At 41.2% G+C, this 21500-nt stretch overlaps 1 protein-coding gene across 9 annotated transcripts in view; it reads right to left on the bottom strand.

The window, feature by feature from the left end:
- The window catches only part of LOC142385491 (NLR family CARD domain-containing protein 3-like), a 250038-nt gene that overhangs the window by 40628 nt on the left and 187910 nt on the right, over positions 1 to 21500 (bottom strand). Inside the window, exons 1-6 of one of the 9 annotated variants that reach the window (XM_075472086.1) lie at positions 13823 to 13949; positions 9122 to 9665; positions 8171 to 8838; positions 6589 to 6708; positions 5265 to 5384; positions 3960 to 4079 (exon numbers count right to left, since the gene is read on the bottom strand). In XM_075472086.1, the coding sequence (XP_075328201.1) occupies positions 3960 to 4079; positions 5265 to 5384; positions 6589 to 6708; positions 8171 to 8418 (608 nt within the window). In that variant the 5' untranslated portion in view covers positions 8419 to 8838; positions 9122 to 9665; positions 13823 to 13949. The other 8 variants (XM_075472087.1, XM_075472089.1, XM_075472091.1 and 5 more) reach the window with 8 other exon arrangements.

Raw genomic sequence — 21500 nt, 5'->3', positions numbered from 1 at the left:
GGATGAGAAACCCAACACCTACCACTCTTGAACTTAAAGGGGAACTCCGGGTTATTTGAAGCGCAATCCCATTGCTAGAGGTTGTCAAATACTGACAGTAGGACACAGACAGGTGCAAATCGGCGCTCCCTGTGCGGCGATTGCGCTGTTTGCGCAGCCTGTCATGCTAACCAAATACGTGGTGGCCAATGGGCAATAATAAACCTTCCACGTAAAACAACAACTTGCACACTTGTTACGGCCACCAAGGCACAACATATTTGGAGGACACGAGACAAGATTGAGGGTACAAAAATATATATTTTATTATTAAACTCTCTGGAACTTTAGTTCTTGATTCAGCTGCTTTTGATTTTCTGTGAAGAAAAAGAGAGTTAAACTTCCCTCAGTTTTCCCGTGCCCCAAAAAAAGAAAGAAAAAGAAAAAACACAACCCCAAAAGTATTAACAAAAGTTGGACCTGGTGAGCCGATCAAATATAACAAAACGGTACAGCAGGGGGCCAACCCTATACAGGGCCGTCGAAGCCCCTACGAGTACCGGACTAAAGCAAAAAGGAACCTAATGCAAAAGAAAGATCGAAACCAGGACAACCGGTCCCACCAGGCCAAAATCCTAACTAGAAAAACGAACAAACAAAGACTAACCAAAAATACCGCATGACAGGCTGGATACGTCAGCTGCGGCCTACCGCGACTGGACGAGCGCGCACCGCGTCAAGGCGCGTTCCCGTTGGTGATGGAGCGAGCGGAAGCGAGCGGCAAGGTGGAAGTGGAATTTCCCCGACATGTCGAAACCCAGCCTATTTATCGGCGGACCAACAGCGCCTCCAATGAACGTTAACTAATTAATTACCAAAATAATTACTAATGTGCCCAAAGCACATAACAACACTGCAGAAACGTCACACCACTTTATAAACCATCCAAAAATAAAGTCGTGCGTGCGATCATTCCTGAGCAAAGTGTGGGATTTATGAACATGTACTTGAACTTAGAAATGTGCCTAAATCTACGCACAGTTTTGACCATGCTTACGCACATTGCCTAGTGGTAGAATTACGAAACAGCAAATGGTGTTGATCGCTGCACAGGGGAATATTACAATGTTCATTCAATTGTTGCATTACAGTATGTCTGACGGCATTTGGGTCCGCGTAGCCTATGCAATTCCAAAGCACGGTGGATTAGACCTACCTGGCGTTCATTGCATTTCATTCAGAGTGTAACAATAATTGTTTCACCAGAAGACCTGACAATAATCAGCCTAGTTGAATTGATATGGGTATAAAAGGCACACGTAGGACATGCCATTCAGAACGCAACATGGCCCATCTTGCATTGCTTGAGGATCTGGAAAACCGTGCGCTACGGAGGGAGCGCGTGTTTAGGGAGCGTGCAGATTTATTGGCAGAAAGTAGTGAGTGGCTTCTAAGCAGGTTCAGATTTCCAAAACATATATTGCTCGACCTCTGCCGTGAATTGGGGCCATCGATGCGGCATTTCTCAGCCGTCCATGAGCCGAATTCTGCCCACTGTGTTGGATGCGATTATTTCTTTGGCCCCGACTTACATTCGATTCCCTTATGGGGGTCCACGCCAGGCAGACATTAGGGTTTTATGGTATCGCGCAGTTCCCCAACGTCATAGGAGCAATAGACTGCACTCACGTCGCACTAAAAGCACCATCACAGCACGAATACAACTTCGTGAATAGGAATGGGAAGCACTCCATTAATGTACAGCTTATATGCGACAGTGATATGCTGCTTCTCAATGTCGTTGCCCGATGGCCAGGGGGGGACGCACGATTCCTTTATTTTGCAGAACAGCTCCGTGGGCCTTCGTTTACAAGAAGGAGCTGTTGAAGATGGATGGCTTATTGGTGAGTGTTGCGCAGCATGTTTGCAACATCGGTTATATTCAGTGTTCGAACTACGGGGGGACTCGGGGGATCCGAGACCCCCTGAAACTGACACGAGACCCCCCGAAAACATGATTTGGGAAATGTTGGGGGGTCTCTAAAATATTGGCAAAATGTGATTTCCCCTAATGAGTTATGATTGCAGACGCGATGCATGTGTGGAGGTGTGGAGCCTGTGTGCGTAATTGGCATAAAGCTGTGCTGTCCGCAGCGTATGATTCTGTATTGCTTCTCATGTGTTTTCGAGATCCGCGCTCTGAGTCAAGCGCAAGCAAGCAAGCAAGTTCCGGTGGCTTTTAAAGGGAATGTTGGTACCATATATGGTTACTTGGGGGCGTTCCATGATGCAAATTAGTCTGCTCGTGCCCGCGCAAGGTGAACTGTCAGGTGTGGTATTTATCATTGCAGATTACCTACCGGTGTGCGTATGATCTGTCTAAGAACGTTTGATGAATGCCGATTTTTTTGTATTTGGGCACATTCTAAATTTCACTCATACGACAGGATTTAGGCTACGTGCCCACGACAACGGTAACGACAGATAAACGCAGAACATTTAGACAGATGTGCCTATCTTGCACACGGCGACGGCGTTTTTAGGAGTTCAAAACGGAGAAAACGCAAACGCCCTCCAGAGTGGAGATCTTGAAAACGATCCAACCTCTCGTCGCCGTAAGAACAGTTCAAAACGCAGAAGTGCGTTTTTTGCACACGTTAAGTGGGTAGTTCTCCATGAACGACTCCCATATCTCACTATATTTATTTTGGACACTCTCCCAATCCACATTATCCACTGCCTTCCTGGCTTTGTAGTTCAGTGTCGTGTTCAGGAGCAACTGGACCTCATCATCTGTCCAAACAAAGTTTGAAGGCGTACTGTTGTTGCCGCCGCGCTTCGCCATTTTCTTCCAACTGACGCGGAGGAAGTAGCCACAAAACAGGCATTTCTCATATTTATTAATATATAACAATATAACTCATATAACAATACCAAAGGTATTGTTGCTACTGCCACCTACGTCCGGGCGTGCATACTACATCGGCAAACTGCGAGTTTTATACGTTTTCCCTGTTCCCATGGATAGACAGATATCCACCCCCAAGCGCTCGTGAGAACGCAGATAAATTGTGGAGGAAAAAAACGGACATCTGCTTTTATGCTTCAGAGCGTTGTCGTGGGCACGTAGCCTCAGAAGGGATTCTACGCACTAATGATGAATGAGGGCCCAGGAACCTCTGGAGGGTTCTGTCATGGTGAAGTGTGGCTGATTTGTTTTAAGCTCAGTTGGTCCCACAAAGTGTGGGTAAATGAACAAAGTAAGTTATCACTGAGTTTTACTTTGATTAAACACACATATTAGAAGACATTTCTTTAGCTTCTGTAGAACTCTATGATCCAGACTTTAGTAATCCTGAATATGTTGATCACCATCTTCTTACTGCAAAGAAGCCTGGTCATTTATTAAACAGATACTGTCCAGGTTAGCAGTTAAGTCATCTGTTCATTTGTTTCATGTAACTAATCTGTAAATTAAGCAGGATTTTATTTCATTTAAAGACAGAACGGCATCTTGAGGGCAGCTCACGGTCAGCTGTGCCTCTGAGTGAACTCTCCATACATTGCACAGAGTAGCATGGAGTGTTAAACTTGAATCCTCTGTTTGACTTGAGCTGATTGTTTCCTTTCTTGTGGCCCACACTGGGCTGCAGTTTCTACTGTTCTCAAAGATTTAAAAGAACTCAAATGTTGCTGTCTTACTTTACTGGATGTCTGGAAGCAGCTAGAAGTGACTGGAACCTCACTTCCCAAAGACTTCAGAACAGCTGTCCTATTGACAGGCTGGTCTGAGTTGTTGCTGATCAAATCAGATCACATGACTTTCTGTCCTTTGTTGATGGGGCAGCTGGAAGGTCAGCGTGCTAACCTTCTTAACTGGATATTTTTGCTCTTTTCAATATTAAAGCTGAGTTTAAAAAAATCCAAATGCAACAAGAAGATCATGGGAGATGCTGAAATCTCTGTTTCAGTTCTCTTACTTTCTGTCTGAGGGTCCAGGTTCATTTCTAAAGTCTGCCTGAATATCCTTGGACCAGTCACTCTTCATAGACAGACAGTCAGATCCTGGAGACTCTGCTCTCTGTCTGTGGTGCTGACCTCTGCAAACACAAACATGTTGTTATTCATATCACATCAATCTCTGAGAAATTCTCTCATTAAAACCATTTAAGAAGCTGTGAACACACAAACTGCTGCAGAGAATCAGAAGCTTTCCTCTGTGGAACAGTCCTCTTAGATCACATTACAGCTTTTCTATCTGACTGACATCAGAGGCCTCTGCAGGAACCTTCCACAGAGAGCAGGAACCTCTGGAGGGTTCTGACCCTCTGAGTTTCTCTGCAGTGACCAGGAACTAATAAAGATATCAGGAGATATTCTTCATCTGTGAGAGTTAATCCATATCATATCCACACCACATACTGTCTGCTGAGGCTGAGGTCAGGGTGTTCTCTGCTCAAATAAACATGTTGTGACTCATATCAGACAGAGACTGCAGACAGAGCGGTAACAAGAAAGGAGGAGGATCACAGAGCTGGTTAACAACAGATGCTGTAATCCTGGACATGTCACTGAGAAGCAGCGTCTCTGCACCCCAGATGTTGAACTGCTGGCTGTGAGCTTCTGTCCATGTTGTCTACTGAGAGAGTTCACCTGAGTTAGCTGCTGACGCTGTGTGTCACATCATCAGCTAAGTTGTTGCTAAGCTACAGAAGCAACACCCCAACCCACTGACGGAGACCTCTGAAAGTTTCTACCACACCTTCCTCTCTGCTCCACTTCAACTTTCTACATGTTTGTCGGATTATTTATGTTTTATTATGTTATCTATAAGAACAGCTGATCCTTGCTAATGATTGATGCTGCAGTGACATCATTTCCCTTCAGGCAACATTTACCACTCCTGTAATACACTCAGCTGTTTCACTGTTTCTGCTCCTGATAATCTCTAATATGGAGAACTGAAGCTGCCTCATTTCAAAATAACATAAATATATATATATATGATAACATAGAACATGAATATACCAATAAATGCTACTAAATAAAGGTACAGATCTTTTTACTCTGTTATTAATGTACCGACTGTGAAATAAATTGATATTTCTGCCTTCATTTAACTGTGTTAAAACCTGTTTATTTAACCTGACATTTTAATTTTCTATTTGTTTCATTGATTTGATCCTTTATTCATATATTTATGATATTAACCCTGAATTAATTTGTCCTTTTTTTCAACAAGAAGATCATGGGAGATGCTGAAATCTCTGTTTCAGTTCTCTTACTTTCTGTCTGAGGGTCCAGGTTCATTTCTAAAGTCTGCCTGAATATCCTTGGACCGGTCACTCTTCATAGACACACAGTCAGATCCTGGAGACTCTGCTCTCTGTCTGTGGTGCTGACCTCTGCAAACACAAACATGTTGTTATTCATATCACATCAATCTCTGAGAAATTCTCTCATTAAAACCATTTAAGAAGCTGTGAACACACAAACTGCTGCAGAGAATCAGAAGCTTTCCTCTGTGGAACAGTCCTCTTAGATCACATTACAGCTTTTCTATCTGACTGACATCAGAGGCCACGTTTCCTCTGCAGGAACCTTCCACAGAGACCAGGAACCTCTGGAGGGTTCTGACCCTCTGAGTTTCTCTGCAGTGACCAGGAACTAATAAAGATATCAGGAGATATTCTTCATCTGTGAGAGTTAATCCATATCATATCCACACCACATACTGTCTGCTGAGGCTGAGGTCAGGGTGTTCTCTGCTCAAATAAACATGTTGTGACTCATATCAGACAGAGACTGCAGACAGAGCGCTAACAGGAAAGGAGGAGGATCACAGAGCTGGTTAACAACAGATGCTGTAATCCTGGACATGTCACTGAGAAGCAGCGTCTCTGCACCCCAGATGTTGAACTGCTGGCTGTGAGCTTCTGTCCATGTTGTCTACTGAGAGAGTTCACCTGAGTTAGCTGCTGACGCTGTGTGTCACATCATCAGCTAAGTTGTTGCTAAGCTACAGAAGCAACACCCCAACCCACTGACGGAGACCTCTGAAAGTTTCTACCACACCTTCCTCTCTGCTCCACTTCAACTTTCTACATGTTTGTCGGATTATTTATGTTTTATTATGTTATCTATAAGAACAGCTGATCCTTGCTAATGATTGATGCTGCAGTGACATCATTTCCCTTCAGGCAACATTTACCACTCCTGTAATACACTCAGCTGTTTCACTGTTTCTGCTCCTGATAATCTCTAATATGGAGAACTGAAGCTGCCTCATTTCAAAATAACATAAATATATATATATATGATAACATAGAACATGAATATACCAATAAATGCTACTAAATAAAGGTACAGATCTTTTTACTCTGTTATTAATGTACCGACTGTGAAATAAATTGATATTTCTGCCTTCATTTAACTGTGTTAAAACCTGTTTATTTAACCTGACATTTTAATTTTCTATTTGTTTCATTGATTTAATCCTTTATTTATATATTTATGATATTAACCCTGAATTAATTTGTTCTTTATCTATTCATTTATGCAACAAGTCGATCACGGAAGATGCTGAAATCTCTGTTTCTGTTCTCTTACTTTGTGTCTGAGGGTCCGGGTTCACCACTGAAGTCTGGAGCTCCTCCTTTGGACCGGTCACTCTTCATAGACAGACAGTCAGATCCTGGAGACTCTGCTCTCTGTCTGTGGTGCTGACCTCTGCAAACACAAACCAAGAAATATTCTACACCCTAAAAGTATTTATTTATATCTTTACATTATCAGCTGCTGGTATTCTTTTTCCTTTTTGTCTTCTTCCCTTCCTGCTTTGTCTGCAGCAGCTGATAGATTCATAGATTCTGATCAGTCAGCTGATGCCAACTCCACCTGTTTTACCTGAAGGAGCACATGTAAAACAGAGTCAGAAAACATTTTCACTTATAGAGTGGATAACTAGCATTGTAGTACCACTTGGTTGTCACACCGAGGGAATGGAGGACGCAGGAGCAGGAGATGTTATATCCAAAGCTTTTATTGTAGGAGCAGATGTTATCAAGAGTCTCCAGAGAGAGAAACAAAACAGGCTATATAATTTTATATATATATATATATATATATATATAAATAGTTATACACTTCTCCAAAATCAGAGAAGTATATCTATGAAAATTTATCAAGGAAATCAAAATCACTCCACTATGTGGAGGAACAAACAAAAGGGTCTATCAAAATTTTAACTAAAAGTCACTCCTGCTACTTTAACAGGACTAATTTATCAAACATGATCAAAAAACCTCTCTTGATAAGGAATAATACCAAAATGCAATACTTGAAAACGTGGCTGTGGTCAGGCTTGGAACAAAGGCGAGAGTGATGCACATCAATCGGACAGATACGACACACTGGCACAAGACGGGGGGAGACGCAGACTCTTATGCACACAGTGATAATAGGGAACAGGTGGAATCATTCATACGACAATCAGACTGGAACACGAGAGGAAGGGCAAGTGACCTGAAACGAGAGGAGAGTTAACCTTTCAAAATAAAACAGGAAATGACGAGACAAAAAGCCACTTGACCTCACCGCGGTGTGTCAGATATCCATGGTTTGGGTTAGTTAACCAGATCACTTAGACAGATAAACTGGATATATTGATCCTGCTTCATAGAACCCTGAGCTGCTGCCTATCTTGGTCAAGACATTTTAAAAGAGAGAAAGGATTTCCTTTTTAAATGACGGTTTGTTACTTCCTGTTTAACATCATGTTCTGCACCTGCAGGAGATTGTTGCTGTGTATGTAGCTCAGAAGAATCCGTTTTAAAAAAAATTTTAACACACTTTTAGCCTGGGTCACCAAACTTAGACAAGAATAAAACAGCATTTATTTAGTCTGCAGCAGTGAGTGTTACAGCCTCTGAACTCCACCTCTGTGTGTTTTGTTGACTGTTGCCACCTGATCAGGAGTCTGAACCATGAAGCATGTCTCAGAATAACGGAGTTGATGACCTGCATCCTGACGCTGCTCAGACTGATCTGATTGGTAGTTAATCTAAATAACCAAAATATATCCGGAATATGTTCAACCTGCTTCATACCCTGTTTGGGTTTGCTGTATACGTTGCCATGGTGATATATCCAGATAATAAGCTGACCCCCCCTTCAGGAGCAGTTGTCTTACTTTGTGTCTGATGGTCCAGGTCCATCACTGAGTTCTGGAGGTCTGGATGGGTTCCTGTTCGTAGAGCGACCGCTGCATGCTGCAGACTCTGCTCTGTCCATCTTCTGGACTTCAGTCAGTCTGAGAGAAGAAAAGAATGAAGACAAACCCCTCTGTTCAAGTCTCACAGCCAAACTGAAACAAGCTTTTACCTCCTGCTTTTCTTTCTGTTCCACGTCAGAAAGAACTTTAGAGAAAGGAGACGTCATTTCTTTCCTCCAAGCCGTCAGACTCAGTTTGTGCTGACCCAGCTGATCAGCTGATGCAGCTTTGTGGAGTTTGGATTTACAGATGAGTTACTGCTGCCAAAGCTGCTCTGAAGTCCTGATTAAAACACATCAGCTTCACTGCGTTTATCTGTGTGTTATCTACATGTTCATTCACTCATTCTGTCAGTAAACTCCTTCAGTAATGATCCAGCTTCTGATGAGACGTCTCATAATCTGTAGAAAGGATTCAGGAACAGAAAGGTTCTCAAAGTGGTGATCATAGCAACGCGTTCCCCAGCAGTGACGCAGCTTCAGCAGAGAAAATGGCCGCCAAAGGAAAGAAAATCTTTGCTGGAGGATAAAAGTTGTTGCCTTCTTCATCAGTCAGACCAACAGCTGCCTCACACCCAACAATCTGAACTAAAGAGTGAATCAGAAAGCTGAAACAATCTGAACTAAAGAGTGAATCAGAAAGCTGAAACAATCTGAACTAAGCAGTGAGTCAGAAAGCTGAAACGATCTGAACTTGATGGTTTTACACCTGAGTTGGATCAGTTCTTTGTATCAGAGCAGTCCGATCAGCTTCGTTTCAACACCAGAAACAAGCTGCTGAGTTCTGCTTCTTCTTCCTCTGCAGTCCACAGAGAGGAAACCCACTCAGAGACTCTGACAGTGAAATAAGAAGAAGGTTGTTCACACTCACCTGATTCTGACGTCAGGTTTCCTCCTGCTGCTGTCGACTCAAAATGGAGCCTGACCCGTCTGAATGTGGTTCACCTCGGTCCTGTTTCATTTACAGGAAATCAGGTGAGCTCATCACAGTTTATGAGTTTATAGCACTCAAAGGTCAGCTTTTAGCACCCGCTCCAACGCTGACACTCCCATTCATATCTCACATGTTAATTTAAGTGTCTTCACACACAGCAACGTCACACTCAGGGTTTGAGCTGCAGCTTTATCCAGCCGTCATTCAAAGTGTCTCCACTTCCTCTCTGACAGCTCACACTCTACACACTGTGTGATCATCACCTTCGTGTCTTTTCATGCAGATAAAGTGCAAATATGTTGTAGAAAAGTCCAAACTACTGTCATGTGAGCAGAACAGTAAAGTTCAACTCAGTTTCCCATGAACGTCAGCCTCCACAGCTGCTGTCAAGGACTCATTGGGAGATGTAGTTTTATTATATTGTAGTTTCATTTTTCCAAAGGGAGTTCAGAGGTTAGAATGAGTTCACCTGAGTTACCTGCTAATGAGAAAAAACATGTTGAAGCTTTAGAAACATGTATATATATCTTCTCCGTCTGAGGGGAGGACACATTTATCAACTCAGCCAGGACTCACCGCAGGTAAATAAGTCCGCTTATTGTTACCTTCAAAGTGTCTTTACAAGGTGAACAAAGACGAAGCTCGTCTAAAGTTCTGTTAAAGAGCAACGGTAAAACAGCAGGAGTAAATGTAACTGAAAGATCTCAAATTGACCTGACACCAAGGTAATATACATGATAAGTTTCTAACAAAGAGTGTGTTTGTGTTCTTTCATAATCTGATGCAACTGGTTCACCTGGTCTGAAGCTCCGCCCCCTTTGATTTACATTAAATCAGGTGAGTTCATGTTAGCTGAGTGTGTTTGTGGCGCTCACAGAGCAGCTCAAAGACGCTTCTGAACATCTGGATGGAAAATGATTCTGTCTGTTGCACCATGAAATCATTCAAACCTCTTTCAGCAGCTGGGAGTTCTTATCACCCAAAGACGTTGATCAGAAATCACATTTCTGTCGTTTATTTCTACAATATGAAGCAAAAACAAGAATGGCATAACTGCGACTCAACTTTTAAAACAAATATTTCATATTTTCATGGAGATAAGTTGCAAATATTTTCCTAAAAAGTCCAAACGACTGTCATGTGATCAGAGTAATAAAGGTCAGCGACATTTCCCATGAGCGTCAGCCTCAGTGGCGTGCACAGACATTTGGGGGGCAAGTGCTCAGGGGGGGAAAAAGGGCACTTTTTAGCGCACGTAGAAGACTATACAGTGGAAACCGCTTATAGTGATCACGTTGGTCCAGAGCCAATTTGAACACTATAAGCGGTTGATTACTAAAACCGAAGTTGTATTACAGTACAGGTATTTCACTTATTTTTTATGGAGAATATCATCTAAATGCCATTTGTATCGTTTTTCAATGAGAAAAATGAAATGAAACGGATAGCTTCAGCATTTACTGAATTTTATTATCATGCAAGTTTAATTACAGTACTGCGCAGTGCGCAGACATACTGTAGGCTAACTCAAATACAGTACGTTACTTATTCTCTGCTGTGCCGCCGGTGCATTTTTTTTCTTACAAGTCAGAAAATAAAGTTTGAATTCAATCCGCCTTTCAGCACCCCTGCTCGGATCTATGCTCCTCCGTGCCGGTGTTCTGTCGATTTGTGCTACTTGGCGTGAAAACCAAACTTAGAAAATCGGCTCGGCGCATGCGCAAAACCACAAAGTAGCAATTCTCGACAAGTAGGAGAAATCGAATGAACACCGGCCTCCCATCTTACAAGAACCAGCCTGGAGCTTCCAGCGGTCACACGCGCATTCAATCCGCTCTCCAGCACCCATCCTCGGACACATGCTCCTCCATGACTTCCTTTTTCCAGCCATGATTCGCGCACTTGCTGCCCGGTGTCAACTCGTTACGTTGGCTAGCGAGGCAGAAGCAGACGTCCAGAAAGGAATCAAGGAAGTAAAAAATAAAATAGCTACACGTAGTTTTAAAATTATTTTTGCACATGTTTACATTCATAAAATGGCCAAAAATGAACATTATAAGCGGATTTCTTGATCACTATAAACGAATTATTTAAACAGCATTTGTATAGAAATGATTCCGTCCCAAGCCTTTTGATCTATATAAGCGGTTGATTACTATATCCGTGACCACTATAAGCGGTTTCCACTGTATTATAAAAAAAATGACACGCACATGTTGAATGAAATTAAAGTGTACTTCTCTAAAGCAGCCTCCTCCTTGGTGCCATGTCTTTAAAGATGTTAATGACCTTGCTGTGATTTATCGCAATGTCTTTTTCAATGGCAAGCAAGAGAAGGTCAGAGAGCCTTTCTTCACCACACAGGCTTCTTAGTTTACTTTTGATGATTTTCAGCTTGGAAAATGATCTTTCAACTGAAGCAGTCGTCACTGGTAATGTTGCATATATTTGGATCATTTTGACAAAGGCAGGAAAGATCAGCTGGCCATTGTTTTCCCTCAGTATTGAAAGTATTTCTTGTAGGTTCTTTGAAGTAAAGCTGGAGTGGAAGACCTTTAGTTCTGTCTTTAGCTGCTCTTTAATTGCTTACTTAGCTGCTTTGCTTTCATCCAGGAAAGTAGAGAGCTGCTTCCCTGGGCTGCCTGCTGTAGCTCCTTTACCTTTTCTCTCTTCAGCCTCTCCTTTCTTGGCATTCTGCTGCAATTAGTAAATCAATATACAGACAGAGACAAAGACAATAAAGAGACCAAAAAGTACGAGAAGGAGTTATAGGCTACTGACTGTTGTCATTACATGAAGGCAGATGGGTATTTTTTTATTTGGGCTAGAGCGTTAAACTAGTTTATCAGGTGACCAGTCGGCTAAAAATGTTTAGTTGTTTGGTGCTGTATGAGACTTTATGAGACAGTATGAGACTTTGTATGAGATTTTACTTCACAACAAAGTCATTACACGTTGGGCTTAGAGGGAAAACGGTACGATTTTACTTGATCTGTATGTTACTGGCTGGTGGGGCACGGGAGAAGAAGCCTGCCTGCCACCTGCCTGAAAGTGTTATCAGTCACCTTGAGACTCTCTCTCTAAAACCTAATAATCAGGTTAGAAATCTCGGGGTAATATTGGACTCAGACCTGAACTTTAACAGCCACATTAAAACTGTAACATCAGCAGCTTTTTACCATCTAAAAAACATTGCCAGAATCAAAGGAATAGTGTCTAAACCAGTCTTAGAAAGACTGATCCATGCGTTTGTCTCCAGCAGGTTAGACTACTGTAACGGCCTGCTCACTGGGCTCTCTAAACGGGCTATAAGACAGCTGCAGTACATCCAGAACGCTCCTGCTCGAGTCCTGACTAGAACCAGGAAATACGACCATATTAGTCCAGTGCTCAGGTCTCTGCACTGGCTTCCTGTCGCTCAGAGAATAGACTTTAAAACAGCTCTGCTTGTGTACAAGTCTCTTCATGGTCAAGCGCCAAAGTACATCTCTGACATGTTAGAGCCATATGAACCAACTCGGGCTCTGAGAACCTCAGGGAGGGGTCTCCTGCTGGTGCCCAGAGTCAGGACTAAACAAGGTGAGGCTGCGTTTCAGTTTTATGCTCCTAACATCTGGAACAGTCTTCCAGAAGATGTGAGACAGGCCTCAACTCTGACAATGTTTAAATCCAGGCTGAAAACAGTTCTGTTTAGCTGTGCATATTACACCTGAAAGTATTTTATCTGCACTCTTCACTTTTAAATGAATGAATGAATTATTATTTTTAATGTTTTTTTTTCATTTTTATTATTATTTTTTTCATTTCTTTTTAATGCTTTTATTGCCTTGTGTATGAATTGTGCTCTATAAATAAAATTGCCTTGCCTTGCCTTGCTAAGCTGCTGTGCTGCTGCAGCGCATCTGGTGCGCCCTGCGCGCGACCGCGCGAGTTCACGTGACAAAGGAAGAGAGACAGAGGTCGGGTGTGCGCGAGGAGGTGGCTCATTTCGGGGCATTGTTTTCAGTCGTTTTTAATCGCTCAGGTTTTCAAAAGATCATCTCAAAACCGGACTCAGTAAAATGTTAATAATAATAATTTTTAAATAAAAACAACGAAGTTACAAAAGGGCACTTTCGTTGATAAAGGGCAGAGGTAGTGGTGCTTCAGCACCACCTGATGTCTATGTGTGCACGCCACTGCCCTGAAATGAGTTTTTGGAACTGGGGATGTCTGAACTTTACATTTCCCAAACACGGAGGAAAATAAGATCTAAATAAGACAAGCAGCGCTTGTTCTGGTCACAGCGCAGCGCGCGCGCTCCTGCGGGGTGCGCACAGTTTCAACTCAAACTATTAATGTTTAAAGTGTTGAATACCACATGTTTATCTGTGGGAGGAAACACGAGAGACGAGGAGATTTCAACATGCTATTAAAAATAAAAAGACGCTAAAATGTGTTTGTATGGAGATAAATGTTCAGTTATCTGAACGGACATGTCAAATTAAGGAGTGTCCTCTGTTCAAAGTCTCACCGAGCCGGAAGTAACACCCTCACAGAGACTCCACAGTTCAATAAAAGCAGTTTGTGTGGAAGAGTTCAGCCTGTAAACGCACTCAGACTCTGGAGGAATAGAAGAAGAATGTTGTTCACACTCACCCTGATGCTGACCCTGCTGCTGTTAACTCAAAATGGAGCCTGAACACTTTAGTTTCATTTCTTCACTTCACTTCACTTTTTATTTTTCTCACGACCACAAGCCGAGCATTTATTGGAAATCACGTGCGCCGCGTGCACGTGGGTGTGTGAGCGCGCTGGGATTTTCTGTTTTAATTGTCAACTGCATTAAGTGTGTTAAAGTCCCTCAGTTTTCAGTTTGATTCTCCTTTACATCATATTGATCCTTACTCCTTTAAAATTATTTATTTATTTATCTTATTTTGACCTCGTCATGCATTATTTTTATTCATTTTTCAAACAGATTTCATTCATAGATGTATTTACTTCAGTTATTTCCCATTTCTCCCCGTAGCTATTGTCCCAATAACAGCCCATTATAAATAGATCAGTATAATACAAGGGAACATTATGCAGAAATAAATACAGGAAAAAACTAATTAACACAGCAATAAATTCAATGCATTCCAATTGAAATAACAAATAAAATTTAAATCTCGATTAAATGAACAATTAAATGAATGCAGTTTCAAATTAAAGCAAAAAATATATATATATACAGTGGGGTGCGAAAGTTTGGGCAGCCTTGTTAATTTTCCTGATTTACCTTTATAAAGCATTGATTGTTTGGATAAAAAAATAATTTGTTAAATATATCATATAGGGGACAAACACAGTGATATTTGAGAAGTGAAATGAAGTTTATATGAATTACAGAAAGTGTGCAATAATTGTCTAAACAAAATTAGGCAGGTACATAAATTTGGGCACCAAAAAAAAAAACCTTAACTCAATATTTAGTAGATCCTCCTTTCGCAGAAATAACAGCCTCTAAACGCTTCCTATAGCTTCTAATTAGAGTCTGGATTGTGGCTGTTGGTATTTTAGACCATTCTTCTTTAGTTCATTCAGGTTTGATGGTTTCCGAGCATGGACAGCTCTCTTTAAGTGACACCACAGATTTTCAATGATATTCAGGTCTGGGGACTGAGATGGCCATTCCAGAACGTTGTACTTGTTCCTCTGCATGAATGCTTTAGTAGATTTTGAGCAGTGTTTAGGGTCATTGTCTTGTTGGAAGATCCAGCCCCGGCGCAGCTTCAGCTTTGTCACTGATTCCTGGACATTTGGTCTCCAGAATCTGCTGATATCGATTGGAATCCATGCGTCCCTCAACTTTAACAAGATTCCCAGTCCCTGTACTGGCCACACAGCCCCACAGCATGTGGAACCTCCACCAAATTTTACTGTAGGTAGCAGGTGTTTTTCTTGGAGTGCTGTGTTCTTTTTCCTCCATGCATAGCGGCCCTTGTTATGCCCAAATAACTCAATTTTAGTTTCAGCAGTGCACAGCACCTTATTCCAAAATGAAGCTGGCTTGTCCAAATGTGCTTTAGCATACCTGAAGCGGCTCTGTTTGTGATGTGGGCGGAGAAAAGGCTTCCGCTGCATCACTCTCCCATACAGCATCTCCTTGTGTAAAGTGCGCCGAATAGTTGAACGATGCACAGTGACTCCATCAGCAGCAAGACCATGTTGTAGGTCTTTGGTGCTGCTCTGTGGGTTGACTCTGACTGTTCTCAACATCCTTCGCTTCTGTTTATTCAGATTTTTCTTGGTCTGCCACTTCGAGCCTTGACTTGAACTGTGCCTGTGGTCTTCCATTTTCTCACAATGTTTCTCACAGTGGAGACTGAAAGCTGAAATCTCTGAGATAGCTTTCTGTATGCTTCCCCTAAACCATGACGGTGAACAATCTTTGTTTTCAGGTCATTTGAAAGTTGTTTTGAGACTCCCATGCTGCGACTCTTCAGAGAAGATGCAAAGAGGAGAAAAACTTACAATTGCCCCCCTTAAATACCCTTTCTCATAAACCTGTGTATGGAGGTCAAGGGTCACTGAACTTACCAAACCAAATTTGACTTCCAATAATTAGTTCTAAAGGTTTTGAAATCAATAAAAAGACAACAGTGCCCAAATTTATGCACCTGCCTACTTTTGTTTAACCAATTATTGCACACTTTCTGTAATTCATTTAAACTTCATTTCACTTCTCAAATATCACTGTGTTTGTCCCCTATATGATATATTTAACTGATTTTTTTTTTATCCAAACAATCAATGCTTTATAAAGGTAAATCAGGAAAATTAACAAGGCTGCCCAAACCTTCACACCTCACTGTATTTCACATTCTCCACATTAACTGATTATTTATTTGCATCGACAGGAAGAGCACAAACTTTCTCTTTTTTAGCCGGGGGAAGAAAACAATATAAAAGTATAAATGTGCAAAGAGTATAGAAGCATCATGTATACAAATTGCATCACTGTAAAGAAAAACATATTAATTCAATAAGTTTTTACAGTCTTGGGAATTTCTACACCATTGATTTCTGTGCTGCATTGATATAGTTCTTTCAAAAAAAGTGTAAAAAATGGTTTTCTGTCAGTCCATTTCCTTTTTGTGGATATGAAATTGACCTAAAAATATAACAATTTTTGATGGATATATTTTGTGTTTAATTTTGAAAGACACTTCCTTGATCTTATTGTTTAGACAGAATTTATTCCTGATCAAACACATTTTTTCCATTCCACATCTTTATAAAGAGATTTCCCCCAAAAAATGAACTGATCAAAGTATCCAATGGCTCCCACTGAAGAGATGTCTCTCTCTCTCAGATCATTCATCAGGTCCATCCAGAACAGGACATTTTTGCCACATGAGTGACAGCACACTTGAACTGTCCCCAGATCTCGGCTGCAGAAAGGGCAAAACATGGCAGCCTGGAAAAATAGACAATTATATGCTATGATGAATCCAATCAGTCAATTTAATTTCAAAATTGCATCGTGATCATTACTACATAAAAAGACAGGGTACTTTGTCACCTTTCTGTGCTTTTTATTTAATCTTGAGCTTGTTCAATGCCCTCCACATCTCCTCATCACCTCCACATTTTGCCCTAATGCCCCGTCTCTGCTTCCTGGCATTGCCTCTGTTACTCTTCTTCACATTTGTTCTCTTTTCTCTTCCCTTGCCATATCCCTGTACTCTCTCTGTAATTTCCGTGCACTCGGTTTGTCATCTCTCACCATGTGAGTGTCCATATGAGGAGACGATGTCCCCGAGCGAAAGCTAACATTAAATTAAATTAAAGCACGCTAACATTAGCGACATAACTCCGCTGCTCTCCTATAATACGGTAAAGGATTACGGCCAAGTGTTTAAAAAAGACATAAAGGACAACGTACCTTTTGACTTTCTTCTCTTTTGTTAATATGCTCGATCTCCCATAGTCGATCCCCTATCCCACAGGTCGGGACCGCCTCGTGGCCTGGTGAACTTCCGTTGTGTTTTGGGGTTTGCAGCGTGTGTGCTCCGGTTGTGATTGCTGCATTTTTCTCTCGCAGCATTTTTACTGTTGGATTTATTTTGCCATTTGCACGTGTCGACCACCGTAAAAAATGTATCTGTTACTTTGGGAATCTTTGCTTGTTGGTCTTTGACGATTAATTATTTGTGAAGCTTTTATTTTATGTCCTCACCGGAAGTGATATCTAATAGCGTCTCTGCTAACTTAACAACCTCTTTGCATCTGTCTCTATGCTTCCCTCTGGTGGCCATAAGCTGTAACTACACCCTCAGTCAGGATGAACATTGGAATGTGGGAAATTTTTCTAAAATTAGGTTTTATGATGGAAGAGAGCAGTCATATTAATATTTTAACAACACTGTCATATTTAGTTAATGCTGGAGTTTTACCACAGCTCACATTTCTCATCATTACTCAGTGAAGATGGAAAGTAGGAGCAGTTTCAAACCTGCACAGTAACTGGTAAAAAGCTTTAAGGATGAAACTTCTCCTAAAGATTGTTGTACTTTGTCAGTTTGAATGTTTTACTGACAGCATTGTTGTCCCGTTGTGTCTGAAATGGAGGGAAATCTGTTCCAAAGTCATTTTGTTCATATGATGAAGGCAGCCAGCTGCAGTCTGCAGGTTCAGTCTTTATAATGTGAGCCAGAGCCGTGTATTGAGAGAGTTCGGCCAACTCGAATCATGGGCGCCATGTTCGCTACCAACGGCGAAGATTCCCCAGCTTAATTCTATCGGCCGCATATGTCAGAATCGCTGAATTTAAAATACAAATAAGGCTCGATATATCATCAAACTTCGCTTGTAGTATTATCAAGATCCCTACATATGAACTCAAACATTAAAAACATTGTTCGTATACAAGTTTAGTTTAGTTTAGTTTAGTTTAGTTTAGTTTATTCCAAGCAAAAATAATATACAGAACAAGCGACATTACAATTTTTTTTTTTTGTTCAAATTCAAATAAGCTTGGAAAGGAGTGGGATGAAGACAAGCTTATAGATTCCCACCCCCATTCAGTTCTTAATAAATAATAAGGCCGCCGCCATTTACATAATTTGTTCTCCATCAAATGTGTTTACATAGTACAGTTGCAAAAAAGGAAAGGAAAAAATACATACACATTCACACATACATACACACTGACATATATATATATATATATTTATACATACATTTCTCTTCCCCCCTTTCTTCTTCCTTAAAAAATACCAGCAACTGATTATAACATATTTTACTTTCGTACGCAGCGATCTTCTTGCGCACTGTACTTTAATAATGTAATTTTTTTGTATCTTAGTTTGAAAAGGTGAATGGATGGGCATTGTTTAATATTGGCACATAGACTGTTCCATAGACGGACACCACATACAGATACACACATGGTTTTCCTCGTGGTCCTCACTGCTGGTACTTTGAATTTGCCACAGCCCCTCAAATTGTAGTTACCTTATATATACAATATTCTTTGTATATAGAGCATCATCTAGAGGGGACTGCATAAGTGGGTTCAGAAAATCCACTTTTGGACCAAGTGCCTTCTCAGTAAAAACATCAGGGCTGTGGAATAGCATCCCTGTTAGTATCAGGGAAAGCACCACACTTAGTACTTTTAAATCAGGTCTTAAGAAGTGGCTAAAAGCAGGGCAGCACTGTGGACATTTTTAGTCATTGATTTTGTGTACTTGTGTTTACTTTATCATATATCATGTTTTTGTTTCTTTAGTTTATTTTTAAATTGCGTTTGCCTACTTGTCATGCAATATACTGTAGGCCTATTCTGCACATAGTCTCACCCAATATTGTGTTTTGTTGTTATATTTTTGTATTATTATTAATTTTAATCTTTTTTTTTTTTTTTTTAATTTAACATCAATTCCTGTCCAGGAACTACAGGACTACAGATGAAAATTAACCTTGTGGCTATAATCTGGCTCAATTGTATGTTGTGCACTGTCCCTGTTAAATAAACATTAAACTAAACTAAACTAAACTAATTTGTCGGTAATAATTCCTTACTTGCTTTGAACAATAGCTGTGCTGTATAGAAATCAATTAAATCTTGAAGTTTTAACCCTAATCCCTGATAGGGGACATTTTTGTCCACTTGGGGTGAACTTTCTCCTCTAATTTCACACTGTAGATAGTGATACTCATCATATTTGGTCCAGTTGTGTATTTTTGACTATTTTTTCGAATTTCAAACACACATCATATACAATGCAATTTTTCATTGTGTAAAAAAAAAACTCCTTAATTTCTGAAAAGGGACATTTTTGTCCCCTTTTAAAACTACCTAAAAACATCATATATTAATATTTTTTTCCACTTTTTTTTTCATAAATCTTTTATTCCACTTCAGTTCTGATCATAACTACCAAGTTTTCAATTATTTTCAAAAAAATTAACCCTTTAAATGCCAATTTGAACTTTTTAGCCCAATTTTGAAGGCTTTAGGTGCCAGTATTTTCAAAATATGGAATGCAGAGTGGAATTATTGAGTAGGGATAATTAGGGTCTGGGATATGTCAATGATTAGCAACAACTTTGATTTTTAGGGATTTTTAATTTTTTTGTTATGCCTGATTTAAACAAAAAAATCCTTAATTTCTGAAAAGGGCCATTTTCTAAAATGATCCCCAAAATACCATATGTTAATATTTTTTTCCACTTTTTTTTTCAGAAATCTTTTCTTCCACTTCAGTTCTTATCATAACCATCAAGTTTTCAATTATTTTCAAAAAATTAACCCTTTAAATACCAGTGTATATGAGGTAAACACCAATTTTCGTTAAAAAACAGAGACAAAAACTGCTGTATTTTCAATATATGCAATGCAAAGTGAAATATTCTATGGGGGATTATTAGGTCTGGGATATGTCATTGATGAGCTACAACATCAGTTTTATCAGCTTTTTAGTTTTTCTGCAATGGCAGATTACAGAAACGGCTCCCATAGACATCCATTATAATGAATACAGCATTAGACTATGGCACGCACGCACGCACGCACGCACGCACACACACACATACGCACGCACACACACACACGCACGCACGCACACACACGCACACACACGCACACACACACACACACACACACACACACACACACACGGACACCTGTGTGACCCCAGTGATGTTATGAGGTCGTCAGACTGAGAAATAGTTTGGGTTTCTTTGAGGTAACATAATAAAATAATTTAGGTGTCTTTGAGGTAACATGATGAAAGCACCCTCGTTTGTCAACGACAGATCCACCAGCATGAGAATACGAGAGCTGTGCACATTTCTCATTCTCCTGAAGGTTGGAAGGCATGGCACAAAAATTCAGCGTTGCCCAAGCGGTGGAGGAAGTCCTCAGACCAGGGCACAGCGACTCTCTCTATTCATCCTCCTCTGATGACTCCTCAGATGAAGAATGGGAACTCACCCTACCTCCAGCAGCTCTGATTATAACAGCACGGAGGATGAAACTGATGAGACTGCTGGCCTGGATATTCTGTTGGTGTCAAAAAATGGCAAGATATCCTGGTCTGACAACCACGCCAACACCCTCCGATACCTGCCTGCGCCCTGTGCTCGCCCTGGACCGACCACCTACGCATGCGCCCGCATAACCGATGTGAAGCCCACCTGGGATCTTTTTCTGACTGATGAGCTGATGGAGCTGATCATTCAATTCACCAACCTGGAAGGCAGACGCACCACAGAGGCCTGGAGGGACACCGACAAAGGAGAGCTGCAGGCCTTCCTCGGGCCGCTCATCCTCGCCGGGTACATCACTCACGAGGTGAGAGCACCCTCAGTCTGTGGGATGCACTGGATGGGCCATGTTCAGGCAAACCATGGCACACACAAGATTTGAATCCCTTGTTTGATGACCAGCTGACACGACCCCAGCGACAAGGCAAACTGGCTCCGATTGCAGCTCTCTGGGAGAAGTGGGAGAGCCGACTCGCCCGCCTCTTCACCCCGGGCAGAGAAATCTGCATCGATGAGCAGCTGAAGGCCTTTCAGGGTCGCTGCGCGTTTCAGCAGTATATCCCCAGCAAACCCCCAAAATATGGCATCAAAGTGGGGTTTGCCTGTGACGTGCGCAGCTCATAGCCTTCCAAAGACATCTAATGATATGAATGTTTCAGTACGGTCGTACATCGGCCGTTTTACCGATGAAGGGTTTGGGAGTGGCGAGCTTTAGACGCTGTGTTAAAATGTATCAGCCTACGTCGTGGGCTAAAAAGCTAAATAATAATATATAAATAATAAGCTAAATTGCTAT

This window comes from Odontesthes bonariensis, chromosome 8 (genome assembly GCF_027942865.1).
Source record: "Odontesthes bonariensis isolate fOdoBon6 chromosome 8, fOdoBon6.hap1, whole genome shotgun sequence".
Taxonomy (NCBI): domain Eukaryota; kingdom Metazoa; phylum Chordata; class Actinopteri; order Atheriniformes; family Atherinopsidae; genus Odontesthes; species Odontesthes bonariensis.
This window is presented reverse-complemented; position numbering and strand designations above follow the sequence as displayed.